The sequence below is a fragment of the Pristiophorus japonicus genome, unplaced genomic scaffold (assembly GCF_044704955.1).
Source record: "Pristiophorus japonicus isolate sPriJap1 unplaced genomic scaffold, sPriJap1.hap1 HAP1_SCAFFOLD_246, whole genome shotgun sequence".
NCBI classification, from domain to species: Eukaryota; Metazoa; Chordata; class Chondrichthyes; family Pristiophoridae; genus Pristiophorus; species Pristiophorus japonicus.
In genome coordinates, this window is record NW_027252188.1 from 483,061 (window position 1) to 504,074 (window position 21,014).

General features: G+C 47.2%; 1 protein-coding gene across 1 annotated transcript in view; it reads right to left on the reverse strand.

The window, feature by feature from the left end:
• Nucleotides 1–21,014, reverse strand: part of tmem63c (transmembrane protein 63C) — a 192,514-nt gene that overhangs the window by 150,667 nt on the left and 20,833 nt on the right. Inside the window, exon 6 of the mRNA XM_070871360.1 lies at nt 11,262–11,299. Coding sequence (XP_070727461.1) covers nt 11,262–11,299 — 38 coding nt within the window. The remainder of the gene's footprint in view (nt 1–11,261; nt 11,300–21,014) is intronic.

Here is a 21,014-nt window from a genome sequence, read left to right on the forward strand (position 1 = left end):
GTGGACAGAAATGCCTGGGCGATCGTTATGGCTTTACTCAGATTCAGAGTTTCTGCAGTCAACAGTTTGCGAAGGATTGTCTCATGTCCGATGCCCAGTACAAAAAAGTCTCTGAGCATTTGTTCTCGGAATCCCTCAAATTCACAATGTCCTGCGAGGCGCCTTAGTTCGGCGACATAGCTCGCCACTTCCTGACCCTCCGATCGTTGACACGTGTAGAACCGATATCTCGCCATCAAAACGTTTTCCTTAGGATTTAGGTGCTCCCGGACCAGCGTACACAATTCTTCATCGGATTTCTCTGTTGGGGCCAGGAGATTCTTCATGAGGCCATCGGTTGTTGCCCCACAGACGATAAGGAGGATCGCCCTTCGTTTGGTAGCGTTCTCGTCCCCTTCCAGCTCGTTGGCCACGAAGTATTGGTCAAGTCTCTCCACAAAGGCCTCCCAATCGACCCCTTCTGAGAACTTCTCCAGGATACCGACTGTTCTTTGCATTTTCGCGCGGTTGTTCGTTACCTCATCATCAATTGTTATACTCATAATAACAGGTCAGACTGAGTACTGTGTGTAATGAGCTAGTGTGACCTTAGCTCCTTTAATAAGATTCCGGAGTGCAGGTACCTCGTGGGTGGGCTGCTTATATACCGTGCTCCCAAGGGATGCTGGGATCCCTGGGGACTCCGACAGGTAGGCCCTCTGGTGGTCAGGTGTCATGCAGGTTATAAAGGGTTAAATGCATAACAGCTTTTCCTCCCATCTTTGTATCATCAACAAACTTGGCTACATTACACTTGGTCCCTTCATCAAAATCGTTAGTTTAGATTGTAAATAGTTGGGGTCCCAGGAGGTAAATAGTTGGAGTCCCAGCACTATTCTATCAATGGGGGGGGGGGGGAAAGGGTGAATAGCCAGAGGTTGTGGTCCGTATTGGGACCAAAGACATAGGTAGAAAGAGGGATGAGGTCCTGCAGGCACAGTTTAGGGAGCTAGGAGAGAGATTAAAAAGCAGGACCTAAAAAGTAGTAATCTCCAAATTACTCCCAGTGCCTCGAGTGAGTGAGTACAGAGATAGGAAGATAGAGCAGATGAATGCGAGGCTGGAGAGATGGTGCAGGCCGGAGGGCTTTAGATTCCTGAGGCATTGGGACCGTTTCTGGGGGAGGTGGGACCTGTACAAGCCGGACAGGTTGTACCTCAACAGCGCCGGGACCAATATCCACACAGGATCGGGGGCGGGGGGGGGGGATCGCTAGTGCTGATGGGAAGGGTTTAAACTAGTTTGGCAGGGGGATGGGAATCTGAGAATAGATTCAGTAGGGAGGGGAGTTAGAAAGCTGGAATTAGAAAGCAAAAATGTAGAAAGTGAGTTTGAAGGACAGAGGAAATAAGCAGGAAAAAAAGGTAAAAAAAACAAATTTAAAAGCTCTTTATCTAAATGCATTTAGCATTCATATCAAATTGATGAGTTGGCAGCACAAATAGATACAAATGGTTATGATCTGATGGCCATTACAGAGACGTGGTTGCAAGGTGACCAGGACTGGGAACTAAATATTCAGGGTATTTGACAATCCGGAAGGACAGGCAGAAAGGAAAAGGAGGTGGGGTAGCTCTGTTAATAAAGGATGGGATCAGTGCATTAGTGAGAAACTATATTCACTCAGAAGATCAAGAAACTAATATGGCAGGGGGATGGGAACCTATGCAGGGAGACAGAGGGAAGTAGAATGGGGGCAGAAGCAAAAGATAGAAAGAAGAAAAGTAAAAGTGGAGGGCAGAGTAACCCAAGGCAAAAATCAAAAAGGGCCACATTACAGCAAAATTTAAAAGGGACAAAGTGTTTTAAAAAGACAAGCCTGAAGGCTCTGTGCCTCAATGCGAGGAGTATTCGTAATAAGGTGGACAAATTAACTGCACAGGCAGCAAGTAACGAATATGATATAATTGGGATTACGGACACATGGCTCCAGGGTGGCCAAGGCTGGGAACTCAACATCCAGAGGTATTCAACATTCAGGAAGGATAGACAGAAAGGAAAAGGAGGCAGGGTGGCGTTGCTGGTTAAAGAGGAAATTAATGCAATAGTAAGGAGGGACATTAGCCTGGATGATGTGGAATCTGTATGAGTGGAGCTGCGGAATACCAAAGGGCAGAAAACGCTGGTGGGAGTTGTGTACAGACCACCAAACAGTAGTAGTGAGGTTGGGGACAGCATTAAACAAGAAATTAGGGATGCGTGCAATAAAGGTACAGCAGTATTATGGGCGACTTTAATCTACATATAGATTGGGCTAACCAAACTGATAGTAATACAGTGAAGGAGGATTTCCTGGAGTGTATTAGGGATGGTTTCTAGACCAATATATCGAGGAACCAACTAGACAGCTGGCCATCCTAGACTGGGTGATCTGTAATGAGAAAGGACTAATTAGCAATCTTGTTGTGTGAGACCCCTTGGGGAAGAGTGACCATAATATGGTAGAATTATTTATTAAGTTGGAGAGTGACACAGTTAATTCAGAGACTAGGGTCCTGAACTTAAGGAAAGGTAATTTCGATGGTATGTGACGTGAATTGGCTAGAATAGACTGGCGAATGATGCTTAAAGGATTGACGGTGGATAGGCAATGGCAAACATTTAAAGATCACATGGATGAACTTCAACAATTGTCCATCCCAGTCTGGAGTAAAAATAAAACGGGGAAGGTGGCTCAACCGTGGCTAACAAGGGAAATTAGGGATAGTGTTAAATCCAAGGAAGAGGCATATAAATTGGCCAGAAAAAGCAGCAAACCTGAGGACTGGGAGAAATTTAGAATTCAGCAGAGGAGGACAAAGTGCTAATTAGGAGGGGGATAATAGAGTATGAGAGGAAGCTTGCAGGGAACATAAAAACTGACTGCAAAAGCTTCTATAGAAATGTGAAGAGAAAGGGATTTGTGAAGACAAACATAAGTCCCTTGCAGTCAGAATCAGGTGAATTTATAATGGGGAACAGAAAAATGGCAGACCAATTGAACAAATACTTTGGTTCTGTCTTCACGAAGGAAGACACAAATAAGCTTCCGGAAATACTAGGGGACCGAGAGTCTAGCGAGAAGTAGGAACTGAAGGAAATCCTTATTAGTCAGGAAATTGTGTTTAGGAAATTGATGGGATTGAAGGCTGATAAATCCCTGGGGCCTGATAGTCTGCATCCCAGAGTACTTAAGGAAGTGGCCCTAGAAATAGTGGATGCATTGGTGATCATTTTCCAACAGTCTATCGACTCTGGATCAGTTCCTATGGACTGGAGGGTAGCTAATGTAACACCACTTTTTAAAAAAGGAGGGAGAGCGAAAGCGGCTAATTATAGACTGGTTAGCCTGACATCAGTAGTGGGGAAAATGTTGGAATCAATTATTAAAGATGAAATAGCAGCGCTTTTGGAAAGTAGTGACAGGATCGGTCCAAGTCAGCATGGATTTATGAAAGGGAAATCGTGCTTGACAAATCTTCTGGAATTTTTTGAGGATGTAACTAGTAGAGTGGACAAGGGAGAACCAGTGGATGTGGTGTATTTGGACTTTCACAAAGCTTTAGACAAGATCCCACACAAGAGATTAGTGTTCAAAATTAAAGCACATGGTATTGGGGGTAATGTATTGACGTGGATAGAGAACTGGTTGGCAGACAGGAAGCAGAGAGTCGGGATAAACGGGTCCTTTTCAGAATGGCAGGCAGTGACTAGTGGAGTGCCGCAGGGCTCAGTGCTGGGACCCCAGCTCTTTACAATATACATCAATGATTTAGATGAAGGAATTGAGTGTAATATCTCCAAGTTTGCAGGTGACACTAAACTGGGTGGCGGTGTGAGCTGTGAGGAGGACGCTAAGAGGCTGCAGAGTGACTTGGACAGGTTAGGTGAGTGGGCAAATGCATGGCAGATGCAGTATAATGTGGATAAATGTGAGGTTATCTACTTTGGGGGCAAAAACACAAAGAATATTATCTGAATGGTGGCAGATTAGGAAAAGGGGAGGTGCAACGAGACCTGGTGTCATGGTTCATCAGTCATTGACAGTTGGCATACAGGTACAGCAGGCGGTGGAGAAGGCAAATGGTATGTTGGCCTTCATAGCGAGGGGATTTGAGTATAGGAGCAGGGAGGTCTTATTGCAGTTGTACAGGGCCTTGGTGAGGCCTCACCTGGAATATTGTGTTCAGTTTTGGTCTCCTAATCTGTGGAAGGACGTTCTTACTATTGAGGGAGTGCAGCGAAGATTCACCAGACTGATTCCCGGGATGGCGGGACTGACATATGAGGAGAGACTGGATCGACTGGCCCTGTATTCACTGGAGTTTTGAAGAATGAGAGGGGATCTCATAGAAACATATAAAATGATGACGGAATGGGACAGGTTAGATGCTGGAAGAATGTTCTCGATTTGGGGAAGTCCAGAATTAGGGGTCACAGTCTAATGATAAGGGGTAAGCCATTTAGGACCGAGATGAGGAAAAACCTCTTCACTCAGAGAGTTGTGAAACTGTGGAATTCTCTACCACAGAGAGTTGTTGATGCCAGTTTGTTAGGTATATTCAAGAGGGAGTTAGATATGGTCCTTATGGCTAAAGGGATCAAGGGGTATGGAGAGAAAGCAGGAAAGGGGTACTGAGGTGAATGATCAACCATGATCTTATTGAATGGTGGTGCAGGCTCGAAGGGCCGAATGGCCGACTCCTGCACCTATTTTCTATGTTTCTATGTTTCTATGTTAAATCAGTTTGAGTGGAGATAAGGAATAATAAAGGGAAAAAGTCGCTGGTGGGCGTAGTCTATAGGCCCCCTAATAGTAGCTACACTGTTGGACGGAGTATACATCAAGAAATAATGGAGGCTTGTAATAAAGGAACGGCAATAACCTTGGGTGATTTTAACCTTCATATTGATTGGGCAAAGGAAGAGTTCATAGAGTGTTTCCGGAATAGTTTCCTTGAACAGTATGTTGCAGAACCAACCAGGGAGCAGGCTATCTTAGATCTAGTACTGTGTAATCAGGCAGGATTAATAAATGATCTCCTTGTAAAGGATCCTCTAGGAAAGAGTGACCATAACACGGTTGAATTTCAAATTCAGTTGGAGGGTGAGAAAGTTGGATCTCAAACCAGGGCTCTAAGCTTAAATAAAGGAGACTGCAAAGGTATGAGGGCAGAGTTGGCTAAAGTGGACTGGGAAAATAGATTAAAGAATGGAATGGGACGGTTGATGAGCAGTGGCAGACATTTAAGGAGATATTTCATAACTCGCAACAAAAATATATGCCAATGAGAAGGAAAGACTGTAAGAGAAGGGATAACCATCCATGGCTAACTAAGGAAATAAGGGATGGTATCAAATTGAAAACAAGGGCATACAATGTGGTCAAGACTAGCGGGAGGCCAGAGGATTGGGAAACTTTTAAAAGCCAGCAGAGAACAACTAAAAGAATGATACAGTGGGAAGATAGATTATGAAAGTAAACTAGCACGAAATATAAATACAGATTGTAAGAGTTTCGACATAAAAAAGAAAAGAGTGGCTAAAGTAAATGTTGGTCCCCGAGAGGATGAGACTGGGGAATTGATAATGGGGAACAGGGAAATGGCAGAGACGTTGAACAAATATTTTGTATCGGTCGTCACAGTAGAAGACACTAAAAACATCCCAATAGTGGATAATCAAGGGGCTATTGTTAGGGAGGAACTTAATACAATCACTATCACTAAAGAAATAGTACTCGATAAAATAATGGGACTAAAGGTGGACAAGTCCCCTGGACCTGATGGCTTACATCCTAGGGTCTTAAGAGAAGTGGCTGCAGAGATAGTGGATGCATTGGTTGTAATTTACCAAAATTCCCTGGATTCTGGGGAGGTCCCAGCAGATTGGAAAACCGCAAATGTAACGCCCCTATTTAAAAAAGGAGGCAGACAGAAAGCAGCAAACTATAGACCAGTTAGCCTAACATTTGTCGTTGGGAAAATGCTGGGGTTCATTATTAAGGAAGCAGTAGCAGGACATTTGGAAAAGCATAATTCAATCAAGCAGAGTCAGTATGGTTTTATGAAAGGGAAATCATGTTTGACAAATTTTCTAGAGTTCTTTGAGGATGTAATGAGCAGGGTGGATAAGGGGGAACCAGTGGATGTGGTGTATTTGGATTTCCAGAAGGCATTCGATAAGGTGCCACATAAGAGGTTACTGCACAAGATAAAAGTTCATGGGGTTGGGGGTAATATATTAGCATCGATAGTGGATTGGCTAACTAACAGAAAACAGAGAGTCGGGATAAATGGGTCATTCTCTGGTTGGCAAACAGTGACTAGTAACAGTGACTATATTAATGACTTGGATGAAGGGACCGAGTGTAATGTAGCCAAGTTTGCTGATGATACAAAGATGGGTGGGAAAGCAAATTGTGAGGAGGACACAAAAAATCTGCAAAGGGATATAGACAGGCTAAGTGAGTGGGCAAAAATTTGACAGATGGAGTATAATGTGGGAAAATGTGAGGTTATCCACTTTGGCAGAAATTAGAGAAAAGCAAATTATGATTTAAATGGAGAAAGATTGCAAAGTTCCGCACTACAGAGAGACCTGGGGGGCCTTGTGCATGAAACACAAAAAGTTAGTATGCAGGTACATCAAGTGATCAGGAAGGCCAATGGAATGTTGGCCTTTTTTGCAAGGGGGATAGAGTATAAAAGCAGAGAAGTCCTGCTACAATTGTACAGGGTATTGGTGAGGTCACACCTGGAGTACTGCGTACAGTTTTGGTCTACGTATTTAAGGAAGTATATATTTGCATTGGAGGCAGTTCAGAGAAGGTTCACTCGGTTGATTCCGGAGATGAGGAGGTTGACTTATGAGGATAGATTGCATAGGTTGGGTCTACACTCATTGGAGTTCAGAAGAATGAGAGGTGATCTTATTGAAACTTATAAGATAATGAGGGGACTCGACAAGGTGGATGCAGAGATAATATTTCCACTCATAGGGGAAAGTAAAACTCGGGGACATAGTTTCATAATAAGGGGCCGCCCATTTAAAACTGAGATGAGGAGGAATTTCTTCTCTCAAAGAGTTGTAAATCTGTGGAATTCGCTGCCCCAGAGAGCTGTGGAGGCTGGGTCATTGAATATATTTTAAGGCGGAGATAGACAGATTTTTGAGCGATAAGGGAGTAAAGGGTTATGGGGAGCGGGCAGGGAACATAGAAACATAGAAAATAGGTGCAGGAGTAGGCCATTCAGCCCCTCCAGCCTGCACCGCCATTCAATGAGTTCATGGCTGAATATGCAACTTCAGTACCCCCTTCCTGCTTTCTCGCCATACCCCTTGATCCCCCTAGTAGTAAGGACTTCATCTAACTCCCTTTTGAATATATTTAGTGAATTGGCCTCAACTACTTCCTGTGGTAGAGAATTCCACAGGTTCACCACTCTCTGGGTGAAGAAGTTTCTCCTCATCTCGGTCCTAAATGGCTTACCCCTTATCCTTAGACTGTGACCCCTGGTTCTGGACTTCCCCAACATTGGGAACATTCTTCCTGTATCTAACCTGTCTAAACCCGTCAGAATTTTAAACGTTTCTATGAGATCCCCTCTCATTCTTCTGAACTCCAGTGAATACAAGCCCAGTTGATCCAGTCTTTCTTGATAGGTCAGTCCCACCATCCCGGGAATCAGTCTGGTGAATCTTCGCTGCACTCCCTCAATAACAAGAATGTCCTTCCTCAAGTTAGGAGACCAAAACTGTACACAATACTCCAGGTGTGGCCTCACCAAGGCCCTGTACAACTGTAGCAACACCTCCCTGCCCCTGTACTCAAATCCCCTCGCTATGAAGGCCAACATGCCATTTGCTTTCTTAACCGCCTGTTGTACCTGCATGCCAACATTCAATGACTGATGTACCATGACACCCAGGTCTCGTTGCACCTCCCCTTTTCCTAATCTGTCACCATTCAGATAATAGTCTGTCTCTCTGTTTTTACCACCAAAGTGGATAACCTCACATTTATCCACATTATACTTCATCTACCATGCATTTGCCCACTCACCTAACCTATTCAAGTCACTCTGCAGCCTCATAGCATCCTCCTCGCAGCTCACACTGCCATCCAACTTAGTGTCATCCGCAAATTTGGAGATACTACATTTAATCCCCTCGTCTAAATCATTAATGTACAATGTAAACAGCTGGGGCCCCAGCACAGAACCTTGCGGTACCCAACTAGTCACTGCCTGCCATTCTGAAAAGTACCCATTTACTCCTACTCTTTGCTTCCTGTCTGACAACCAGTTCTCAATCCACGTCAGCACACTACCCCCAATCCCATGTGCTTTAACTTTGCACATTAATCTCTTGTGTGGGACCTTGTCGAAAGCCTTCTGAAAGTCCAAATATACCACATCAACTGGTTCTCCCTTATCCACTTTACTGGAAACATCCTCAAAAAATTCCAGAAGATTTGTCAAGCATGATTTCCCTTTCACAAATCCATGCTGACTTGGACCTATCATGTCACCATTTTCCAAATGCGCTGCTATGACATCCTTAATAATTGATTCCATCATTTTACCCACTACCGATGTCAGGCTGACCGGTCTATAATTCCCTGTTTTCTCTCTCCCTCCTTTTTTAAAAAGTGGGGTTACATTGGCTACCCTCCACTCGATAGGAACTGATCCAGAGTCAATGGAATGTTGGAAAATGACTGTCAATGCATCCGCTATTTCCAAGGCCACCTCCTTAAGTACTCTGGGATGCAGTCCATCAGGCCCTGGGGATTTATCGGCCTTCAATCCCATCAATTTCCCCAACACAATTTCCCGACTAATAAAGATTTCCCTCATTTCTTCCTCCTTACGAGACCCTCTGACCCCTTTTATATCCGGAAGGTTGTTTGTGTCCTCCTTAGTGAATACCGAACCAAAGTACTTGTTCAATTGGTCTGCCATTTCTTTGTTCCCCGTTATGACTTCCCCTGATTCTGACTGCAGGGGACCTACGTTTGTCTTTACTAACCTTTTTCTCTTTACATATCTATAGAAACTTTTGCAATCCGCCTTAATGTTCCCTGCAAGCTTCTTCTCGTACTCCATTTTCCCTGCCTTAATCAAACCCTTTGTCCCCCTCTGCTGAGTTCTAAATTTCTCCCAGTCCCTGGGTTCGCTGCTATTTCTGGCCAATTTGTATGCCACTTCCTTGGCTTTAGTACTATCCCTGATTTCCCTTGATAGCCACGGTTGAGCCACCTTCCCTTTTTTATTTTTACGCCAGACAGGAATGTACAATTGTTGTAGTTCATCCATGCGGTCTCTAAATGTCTGCCATTGCCCATCCACAGTCAACCCCTTAAGTATCATTCGCCAATCTATCCTAGCCAATTCACGCCTCATACCTTCAAAGTTACCCTTCTTTAAGTTCTGGACCATGGTCTCTGAATTAACTGTTTCATTCTCCATCCTAATGCAGAATTCCACCATATTATGGTCACTCTTCCCCAAGGGGCCTCGCACAACGAGATTGCTAATTAATCCTCTCTCATTACACAACACCCAGTCTAAGATGGCCTCCCCCCTAGTTGGTTCCTCGACATATTGGTCTAGAAAACCATCCCTTATGCACTCCATGAAATCCTCCTCCACCGTATTTTTTCCAGTTTGGCTAGCCCAATCTATGTGCATATTAAAGTCACCCATTATAACTGCTGCACCTTTATTGCATGCACCCCTAATTTCCTGTTTGATGCCCTCCCCAACATCACTACTACTGTTTGGAGGTCTGTACACAACTCCCACTAACGTTTTTTGCCCTTTGGTGTTCTGCAGCTCTATAGATTCCACATCATCCAAGCTAATATCCTTCCTAACTATTGCATTAATCTCCTCCTTAACCAGCAATGCTACCCCACCCCCTTTTCCTTTTATTCTATCCTTCCTGAATGTTGAATACCCCTGGATGTTGAGTTCCCAGCCCTGATCATCCTGGAGCCACGTCTCTGTAATCCCAATCACATCATATTTGTTAACATCTATTTGCACAGTTAATTCATCCACCTTATTGCGGATACTCCTTGCATTAAGACACAAAGCCTTCAGGCTTGTCTTTTTAACACCCTTTGTCCTTTTAGAATTGTGCTGTACAGTGGCCCTTTTTGTTCTTTGCCTTGGGTTTCTCTGCCCTCCACTTTTCCTCATCTCCTTTCTGTGGAGCTGAGTCCATGATCTTATTGAATGGTGGAGCAGGCTCGAGGGGCCAAATGGCCTTCCCCTGCTCCTATTTCTTATGTTCTTAATGTAACTGAAGTCCCTTATCCCTGGACTAATTCTCATCAATCTTTTCAGCACTCTCTCTGAGGACTTCACATCCTTCCCACAGCGCGGGGCCCAGAATTGGACACAATACTCCAGCTGGGGACAAACCAGTGTTTTATACAGGTCCATCATCAATTCACACTTTTGTACTCTGTGCCTCTATTTATGAAGCCCAGGATCCAGTATACTTTAGTAACACTTTCTCAAGCTACCTTGTCACCTTCAGCGATTTGTGCACACATGCCCCCAGGTCTCTCTGTTCTTGCACCCCCTTTACAATTGTACTATTTAGCTTGTCTTGTCACTCCTCATTCTATCTACCAAAATGTATCACCTCACACTTCATCTGCCCCGAGTCCACCCATTCCACCAGACGGTCTACGTCCTCTTGAAGTCTATCCCTATCTTCCTCACTGTTCACTGCACTTCCAAGTTCCGTGTTGTCTGCAAGTTTTGGGATTGTGCCCTGTACACTCAAGTTCAAGTCATTAATGTATATCAGAAACAGCAGTGGTCCTAATACTGAATCCTGGGGAGCACCTTCCTCCAGTCTAATAACAGCCGTTTACCACAACACTCTCATTTCTATCCATTCGCCCATTTTGTATCCATGCTGCAGCTGCCCATTTTTTGCGGCGAGTTTCAGTTTGGCCAACAGGCCGAGTATGTGACACTTGCACAACACTTCTCAGCTTCCCCACAACAGGGGCCAATGGCCCTTCAATGGAAGTCACTCTGCCTCACACCACCCTTTAAACCAGAGGTTCACCTCCCTGTCCCTCTCACTCCATATTCAGTCCGTGTGTGAGCAATGCAACAGTGTATTCACGACCAAAAGAGAGTATCCAGCCTCGAACTACTGCTCAACTGGAAACAGGGATTGCAACCTCCATTGATGGCAACTAGAGTTCAACTTACCTCATGTTATAGAGCGTGGTCAGCCAGGAACAGAACCCCTGCGGACACAGGACAAATCACAAACATAAATCAACACCAAACATTCAACACTTACACTTCAAAGTCACAAGTTAAAACTGATAGTGAGCAATGAGGTCACTCAGAGAGGCAGGAACACACCCGGCGGGTCATTCAGTGATACAGTAACACACCCGGCGGGTCAGTGATACAGTAACACACCCGGCGGGTCACTCAGTGATACAGTAACACACCCGGCGGGTCATTCAGTGATACAGTAACACACCCGGCGGGTCAGTGATAGAGTAACACACCCGGCGGGTCACTCAGTGATACAGTAACACACCCGGCGGGTCACTCAGTGATACAGTAACACACCCGGCGGGTCAGAGATACAGTAACACACCCGGCGGGTCACTCAGTGATACAGTAACACACCCGGCGGGTCAGTGATACAGTAACACACCCGGCTGGTCAGTGATACAGTAACACACCCGGCGGGTCACTCAGTGATACAGTAACACACCCGGCGGGTCAGTGATACAGTAACACACCCGGCGGGTCACTCAGTGATACAGTAACACACCCGGCGGGTCACTCAGTGATACAATAACACACCCGGCGGGTCACTCAGTGATACAGTAACACACCCGGCGGGTCAGTGATACAGTAACACACCCGGCGGGTCACTCAGTGATACAGTAACACACCCGGCGGGTCAGAGATACAGTAACACACCCGGCGGGTCACTCAGTGATACAGTAACACACCCGACGGGTCAGTGATACAGTAACACACCCGGCGGGTCACTCAGTGATACAGTAACACACCCGGCGGGTCAGTGATACAGTAACACACCCGGCGGGTCACTCAGTGATACAGTAACACACCCGGCGGGTCAGTGATACAGTAACACACCCGGCGGGTCACTCAGTGATACAGTAACACACCCGGCGGGTCAGTGATACAGTAACACACCCGGCGGGTCAGTGATACAGTAACACACCCGGCGGGTCACTCAGTGATACAGTAACACACCCGGCGGGTCAGTGATACAGTAACACACCCGGCGGGTCAGTGATACAGTAACACACCCGGCGGGTCACTCAGTGATACAGTAACACACCCGGCGGGTCACTCAGTGATACAGTAACACACCCGGCGGGTCAGTGATACAGTAACACACCCGGCGGGTCAGTGATACAGTAACACACCCGGCGGGTCACTCAGTGATACAGTAACACACCCGGCGGGTCAGTGATACAGTAACACACCCGGCGGGTCACTCAGTGATACAGTAACACACCCGGCGGGTCAGTGATACAGTAACACACCCGGCGGGTCAGTGATACAGTAACACACCCGGCGGGTCACTCAGTGATACAGTAACACACCCGGCGGGTCAGTGATACAGTAACACACCCGGCGGGTCAGTGATACAGTAACACACCCGGCGGGTCACTCAGTGATACAGTAACACACCCGGCGGGTCAGTGATACAGTAACACACCCGGCGGGTCACTCAGTGATACAGTAACACACCCGGCGGGTCAGTGATACAGTAACACACCCGGCGGGTCAGTGATACAGTAACACACCCGGCGGGTCAGTGATACAGTAACACACCCGGCGGGTCACTCAGTGATACAGTAACACACCCGGCGGGTCACTCAGTGATACAGTAACACACCCGGCGGGTCACTCAGTGATACAGTAACACACCCGGCGGGTCAGTGATACAGTAACACACCCGGCGGGTCACTCAGTGATACAGTAACACACCCGGTGGGTCACTCAGTGATACAGTAACACACCCGGCGGGTCAGTGATACAGTAACACACCCGGTGGGTCAGTGATACAGTAACACACCCGGCGGGTCACTCAGTGATACAGTAACACACCCGGCGGGTCAGTGATACAGTAACACACCCGGCGGGTCACTCAGTGATACAGTAACACACCCGGCGGGTCAGTGATACAGTAACACACCCGGCGGGTCACTCAGTGATACAGTAACACACCCGGCGGGTCAGTGATACAGTAACACACCCGGCGGGTCAGTGATACAGTAACACACCCGGCGGGTCACTCAGTGATACAGTAACACACCCGGCGGGTCACTCAGTGATACAGTAACACACCCGGCGGGTCAGTGATACAGTAACACACCCGGCGGGTCACTCAGTGATACAGTAACACACCCGGCGGGTCAGTGATACAGTAACACACCCGGCGGGTCAGTGATACAGTAACACACCCGACGGGTCAGTGATACAGTAACACACCCGGCGGGTCAGTGATACAGTAACACACCCGGTGGGTCAGTGATACAGTAACACACCCGGCGGGTCAGTGATACAGTAACACACCCGACGGGTCAGTGATACAGTAACACACCCGGCGGGTCAGTGATACAGTAACACACCCGGTGGGTCACTCAGTGATACAGTAACACACCCGGCGGGTCACTCAGTGATACAGTAACACACCCGACGGGTCAGTGATACAGTAACACACCCGGCGGGTCAGTGATACAGTAACACACCCGGTGGGTCACTCAGTGATACAGTAACACACCCGGCGGGTCAGTGATACAGTAACACACCCGGCGGGTCACTCAGTGATACAGTAACACACCCGGCGGGTCACTCAGTGATACAGTAACACACCCGGCGGGTCAGTGATACAGTAACACACCCGGCGGGTCACTCAGTGATACAGTAACACACCCGGCGGGTCAGTGATACAGTAACACACCCGGCGGGTCACTCAGTGATACAGTAACACACCTGGCGGGTCAGTGATACAGTAACACACCCGACGGGTCAGTGATACAGTAACACACCCGGCGGGTCACTCAGTGATACAGTAACACACCCGGCGGGTCACTCAGTGATACAGTAACACACCCGGCGGGTCACTCAGTGATACAGTAACACACCCGACGGGTCAGTGATACAGTAACACACCCGGCGGGTCACTCAGTGATACAGTAACACACCCGGCGGGTCACTCAGTGATACAGTAACACACCCGGCGGGTCAGTGATACAGTAACACACCCGGCGGGTCAGTGATACAGTAACACACCCGGCGGGTCACTCAGTGATACAGTAACACACCCGGCGGGTCAGAGATACAGTAACACACCCGGCGGGTCAGTGATACAGTAACACACCCGGCGGGTCAGTGATACAGTAACACACCCGGCGGGTCAGTGATACAGTAACACACCCGACGGGTCAGTGATACAGTAACACACCCGGCGGGTCACTCAGTGATACAGTAACACACCCGGCGGGTCACTCAGTGATACAGTAACACACCCGGCGGGTCAGTGATACAGTAACACACCCGGCGGGTCACTCAGTGATACAGTAACACACCCGGTGGGTCACTCAGTGATACAGTAACACACCCGGCGGGTCACTCAGTGAAACAGTAACACACCGGGCAGGTCACTCAGTGATACAGTAACACACCCGGCGGGTCAGTGATACAGGAACACACCTGGCGGGTCACTCAGTGATACAGTAACACACCCGGCGGGTCAGAGATACAGTAACACACCCGGCGGGTCATTCAGTGATACAGTAACACACCCGGCGGGTCAGTGATACAGTAACACACCCGGCGGGTCAGTGATACAGTAACACACCCGGCGGGTCACTCAGTGATACAGTAACACACCCGGCGGGTCACTCAGTGATACAGTAACACACCCGGCGGGTCACTCAGTGATACAGTAACACACCCGGCGGGTCACTCAGTGATACAGTAACACACCCGGCGGGTCAGTGATACAGTAACACACCCGGCGGGTCACTCAGTGATACAGTAACACACCCGGCGGGTCACTCAGTGATACAGTAACACACCCGGCGGGTCAGTGATACAGTAACACACCCGGCGGGTCACTCAGTGATACAGTAACACACCCGGCGGGTCACTCAGTGATACAGTAACACACCCGGTGGGTCAGTGATACAGTAACACACCCGGCGGGTCACTCAGTGATACAGTAACACACCCGGCGGGTCAGTGATACAGTAACACACCCGGCGGGTCACTCAGTGATACAGTAACACACCCGGCGGGTCACTCAGTGATACAGTAACACACCCGGCGGGTCAGTGATACAGTAACACACCCGGCGGGTCACTCAGTGATACAGTAACACACCCGGTGGGTCAGTGATACAGTAACACACCCGGCGGGTCAGTGATACAGTAACACACCCGGCGGGTCACTCAGTGATACAGTAACACACCCGGCGGGTCAGTGATACAGTAACACACCCGGCGGGTCACTCAGTGATACAGTAACACACCCGGCGGGTCACTCAGTGATACAGTAACACACCCGGCGGGTCAGTGATACAGTAACACACCCGGCGGGTCACTCAGTGATACAGTAACACACCCGGCGGGTCAGTGATACAGTGACACACCCGGCGGGTCAGTGATACAGTAACACACCCGGCGGGTCAGTGATACAGTAACACACCCGGCGGGTCAGTGATACAGTAACACACCTGGCGGGTCACTCAGTGATACAGTAACACACCTGGCGGGTCACTCAGTGATACAGTAACACACCCGGCGGGTCAGTGATACAGTAACACACCCGGCGGGTCAGTGATACAGTAACACACCCGGCGGGTCAGTGATACAGTAACACACCCGGCGGGTTACTCAGTGATACAGTAACACACCCGGCGGGTCACTCAGTGATACAGTAACACACCCGGTGGGTCAGTGATACAGTAACACACCCGGCGGGTCAGTGATACAGTAACACACCTGGCGGGTCACTCAGTGATACAGTAACACACCCGGCGGGTCAGTGATACAGTAACACTGAGCATTTGGACAAATATAAATTGATCAGAAAGAGCCAGCATGAAATGTAACAGCTAGATCATATCTATCAAACAGGTCGACACTTGGGACTATGATATTATTGCCATTACAGAGACATGGCTGAAAGAGGGGCAGTTTTAGCAGATCAATATTCCTGGCTACAGGATTTTTAGACGAGATAGAGAGGGTGGTAAAAAGGGGCCGGGAGGGGTAGCGGTATTGATCAAAGAAACTGTCACAGCTGTGAGGAGGGATGATATGTTAGAGGATCATCAAATGGGGCCATATGGGTCGGACTGAAAAATAAAAAAGGGGCGATCACACTGCTGGGTGTGTATTATAGACCCCCAAACAGTGGGAGGGAGATAGAAGGGCAAATATGTCGATACATTCTGTGAGGTCCAAAACCCATAGGGCAGTAATTGTAGGGGATTTTAACTATCCTAATATTGATTGGAACAAATTTTATGTGAAGGTTCGGAATTCTTCAAATGCATTCAAGTGAACTTTTTTAGTCAGTCTGTAACAAGCCCAACACGAGAGGGGGCCGTTTTGGGGAATGAAGCTGGGCAGGTGGAAGGGGTATCAGTGGGGGAGCACTTGGGTGCTAGTGACCATAATTCAGTCAGATTCAAGTTGGTTATGGATAAGGCCAAGAATAGGCCTGGAATAAAAGTCACAAATTGGGGAAAAGCTAACTTTGCTAAGTTGAGGAGGGATTTGGCCACAGTGGACTGGAAACAGCTACTTGTGGGTAAATCAGTGTCGGAACAGTGGGAGGCATTCAAGGAGGAGATCCGGAGGGCTCAGGCCAAACATGTGCCCTTAAAGAAAAATGCTGGGAAAAATAATTCTCGAGCCCCCTGGATATCTCGGGACTTATAGGGGAGGATTAAGAAAAAAAAGGACGGTTATATCATATACCAATGGCTCAATACTATAGAATCTTTAGAGAAATATTGAAAGTTAAGAGGCAAAATTTTAAAGACTATTCGGAATGCTAAGAGAGAGCACGAGATATTCTTGGCCAGTAAAATTAAGGAAAACCCTAAGATGTTCTATGAATATATTAAGAGTAAGAGGGTAACTAAATAAAAGGTAATGCCTATTGGAGACCATGAGGGTAATCTGTGTGTGGAGGCGGAAGATGTGGGTACGGTTCTTAACGGATACTTTGCGTCTGTTTTCACAAAGGAAAGGGGCAATGCAGATACTGCTCTCGAGGAGGAGTGTGATATTCTGGATGAAATAAACATAGTGAGAGAGGAAGTATAGAAACATAGAAACATAGAAAATAGGTGCAGGAGTAGGCCATTCGGCCCTTCTAGCCTGCACCGCCATTCAATGAGTTCATGGCTGAACATGCAACTTCAGTACCCCATTCCTGCTTTCTCGCCATACCCCTTGATCCCCCTAGTAGTAAGGACTACATCTAACTCCTTTTTGAATATATTTAGTGAATTGGCCTCAACAACTTTCTGTGGTAGAGAATTCCACAGGTTCACCACTCTCTGGGTGAAGAAGTTTCTCCTCATCTCGGTCCTAAATGGCTTACCCCTTATCCTTAGACTGTGTCCCCAGGTTCTGGACTTCCCCAACATTGGGAACATTCTTCCTGCATCTAACCTGTCTAAACCCGTCAGAATTTTAAACGTTTCTATGAGATCCCCTCTCATTCTTCCGAACTCCAGTGAATACAAGCCCAGTTGATCCAGTCTTTCTTGATAGGTCAGTCCCGCCATCCCGGGAATCAGTCTGGTGAATCTTCGCTGCACTCCCTCAATAGCAAGAATGTCCTTCCTCAGGTTAGGAGACCAAAACTGTACACAATACTCCAGGGGTTTATCAGCTTTGAAAGTGGATAAGTCCCCAGGCCTGGATGAAATGCATCCCAGGCTGTTGAGCAAAGTAAAAGAGGAAATAGCAGAGGTGTTGACCATCATTTTCCAGTCTTCTTTGGATCTGGGCATGGTGCCGGGGGACTGGAGGACTGCTAATGTAGTGCCTTTGTTTAAGAAGGGAGAAAGGGATAGGCCGAGTAATTACAGGCCTGTCAGCCTGACCTCAGTGGTGGGAAAATTATTGGAAAAAAATCCTGAAAGACAGGATAAATCTACATTTGGAAAGGCAAGGATTAATTAGGGACAGTCAGCACGGATTTGTTAAGGGAAGATCGTAATTGACTAACCTGATTGAATTTTTTGAGGAGGCAACCAGGAGGGTCGATGAGGGCAGTGCGTACGATGTAGTATATATGGAATTTAGCAAGGCCTTTGATAAGGTCCCACATGGTAGACTGGTCATGAAGGTTAAAGCCCCTGGGATACAGGGCAAAGTGTCACATTGGATCCAAATTTGGCTCAGAGGCAGGAAGCATAGAACATAAGAACATAAGAAATAGGAGCAGGAGTAGGCCATATGGCCCCTCGAGTCTACTCCATCATTCAATAAGATCATGGCTGATCCGATCAAGCTCCACTTCCCCACACACTCCCCATAACCCCTTATCCCCTTATCGTTTAAGAAACTGTCTATTTCTGTCTTAAATTTATTCAGTGTCCCATTTTCCACAGCTCTCTGAAGCAGCGAATTCCACAGATTTAAGGGTAATGGTTGATGGATGTTTTTGTGACTGGAAGGATGTTTCCAGTGGGGTTCCACAGGGCTCAGTACTGGGTCCCTTGCTTTTTGTAGTATATATCAACAATTTAAATTTGAATATAGGGAGTATGATTAAGAAGTTTGCAAACAACATTAAAATTGGCTGTGTGGTTGATAATGAAGAGGAAAGTCATGGGCTGCAGGAGGACATCAATCTACTGGTCAGGTGGGCAGAGCAGTGGCAAATGGAATTTAATTCAGAGAAGTGTGAGGTGATGCTAATAAGGAAAGGGTATATACATTAAGCTGCAGGCCACTTAATAGTGTAGATGAACAATGGGACCTTAGAGTGCTTGTCCACAGATCCCTGAAAGTAGGCCAGGTGGATAAGGTGGTTAAAAAGGCATACGGAATGCTTGCCTTTATTGGTCGAGGCATCGAATATAAGAGCAAGGAATTATGCTTAGGCCACAGCTGGAGTACTGCGTGCAGTTCTGGTCACCATATTATAGGAAGGATGTGATTGCACTGGAGAGGGTGCAGAGGAGATTTACTAGGATGCTGCCTGGAATGGAGAATCTTAGTTATGAGGACAGATTGGATAGGCTGGGTTTGTTCTCATTGGAACAGAGGAGGTTGAGAGGAGACCTCATTGAGGTGTACAAAATATTGAGGGGCCTGGACATGGTGGATAGTAAGGGATTATTTCCATTGGTGGAGAGGTCTATTATGAGGGGGCATAGTTTTAAGGTGGTTGGTTGAAGGTTTAGAAACATAGAAACATAGAAAATAAGTGCAGGAGTAGGCCATTCGAGCCTGCACCACCATTCAATAAGATCATGGCTGATCATTCCCTCAGTACCCCTTTCCTGCTTTCTCTCCATACCCCTTGATCCCTTTAGCCGTAAGGGCCATATCTAACTCCCTCTTGAATATATCCAATGAGCTGGCATGAACAACTTTCGGCGGTAGGGAATTCCACAGGTTAACAACTCTCTGAGTGACGAAGTTTCTCCTCATCTCGGTCCTAAATGGCCTACCCCTTATCCTTTTTAGACTATGTCCTGGTTCTGGACCTCCCCAACATCGGGAACATTCTTCCCGCATCTAACCTGTCCCGTCCCTTCAGAATCTTATATGTTTCTATGAGATCCCCTCTCATCCTTCTAAACTCCAATGTATAAAGGCCCAGTTGATCCAGTCTCTCCTCATATGTCAGTCCTGCCATCCCTGGAATCATTCGCTGCACTCCCTCAATAGCAAGAACGTCCTTCCTCAGATGTCTGTCCCACCTGTATCTGTGGCTCTCGTATCGGACTGTTCAGCCATCAAAGAACTCACTTAGGGAGTGGAAGCAAGTCCTCCTCGATTTTGAGGGACTGCCTATGATGATGATTTTTACGCAGAGGGTTGTGAGGATCTGGAACTTGCTGCCTGGAAGAGTGGTGGATGCAGAAACCCTCACCACTTTTAAGAGATGGTTGGATGGGCACTTAATACGGGGCAGCCAATTTAAAACCGAGTTGAGAAGGAATTTCTTCTCCCAGAGGGTTGTGAATCTGTGGAATTCTCTGCCCAAGGAAGCAGTTGAGGCTAGCTCATTGAATGTATTCAAGTCACAGATGGATAGATTTTTAACCAATAATGGAATTGAGGGTTACGGGGAGCGGGCGGGTAAGTGGAGCTGAGTCCACGGCCAGATCAGCCATGATCTTGTTGAATGGCGGAGCAGGCTCGAGAGGCTAGATGGCCTACTCCTGTTCCTAATTCTTATGTTCTTATGTTCTTAAAGTGCAGTAACCTGCAGGGTTACGGACCGAGAGCTGATAATTGGGATTAGACTGGATGACCTTTTGTTGGACGGAGCAGATATGATGGTAAGTACTGCAGGGAATCGAATACGGCCAGGGTGATCTCCTGGACTAGTGTCGATCGCCTGGATGGGTCGGAGAGGAATTTTCCCAGATTTTTTTCTCCCTAAATTGGCCGGGTTTTAATCTGGTTTTTGCCTCTCCCAGGAGATCCCATGGCTCCGGTTGGGGTGGAGTGTAGAATGTTTCAGTATAAGGGGTGTCGCAGTTGTGTGAGGCGGACTGGTTGGGCTGGGTGCTCTTTACCTTTCTGTTATTGTTCGTGGGTTTATATGTAACCTTCAGGGCTGCTGACCGAGGGCCGTGTGGCTCTTTGTCGGTCGGCGCGGACACGATGGGCCGGAATGGCCTCCTCCTGCGCTGTAAATTTCTATGGGCTAGAACCTCCACTTTTGTGCTTATTGCCCAAAAATGGGCGTTAT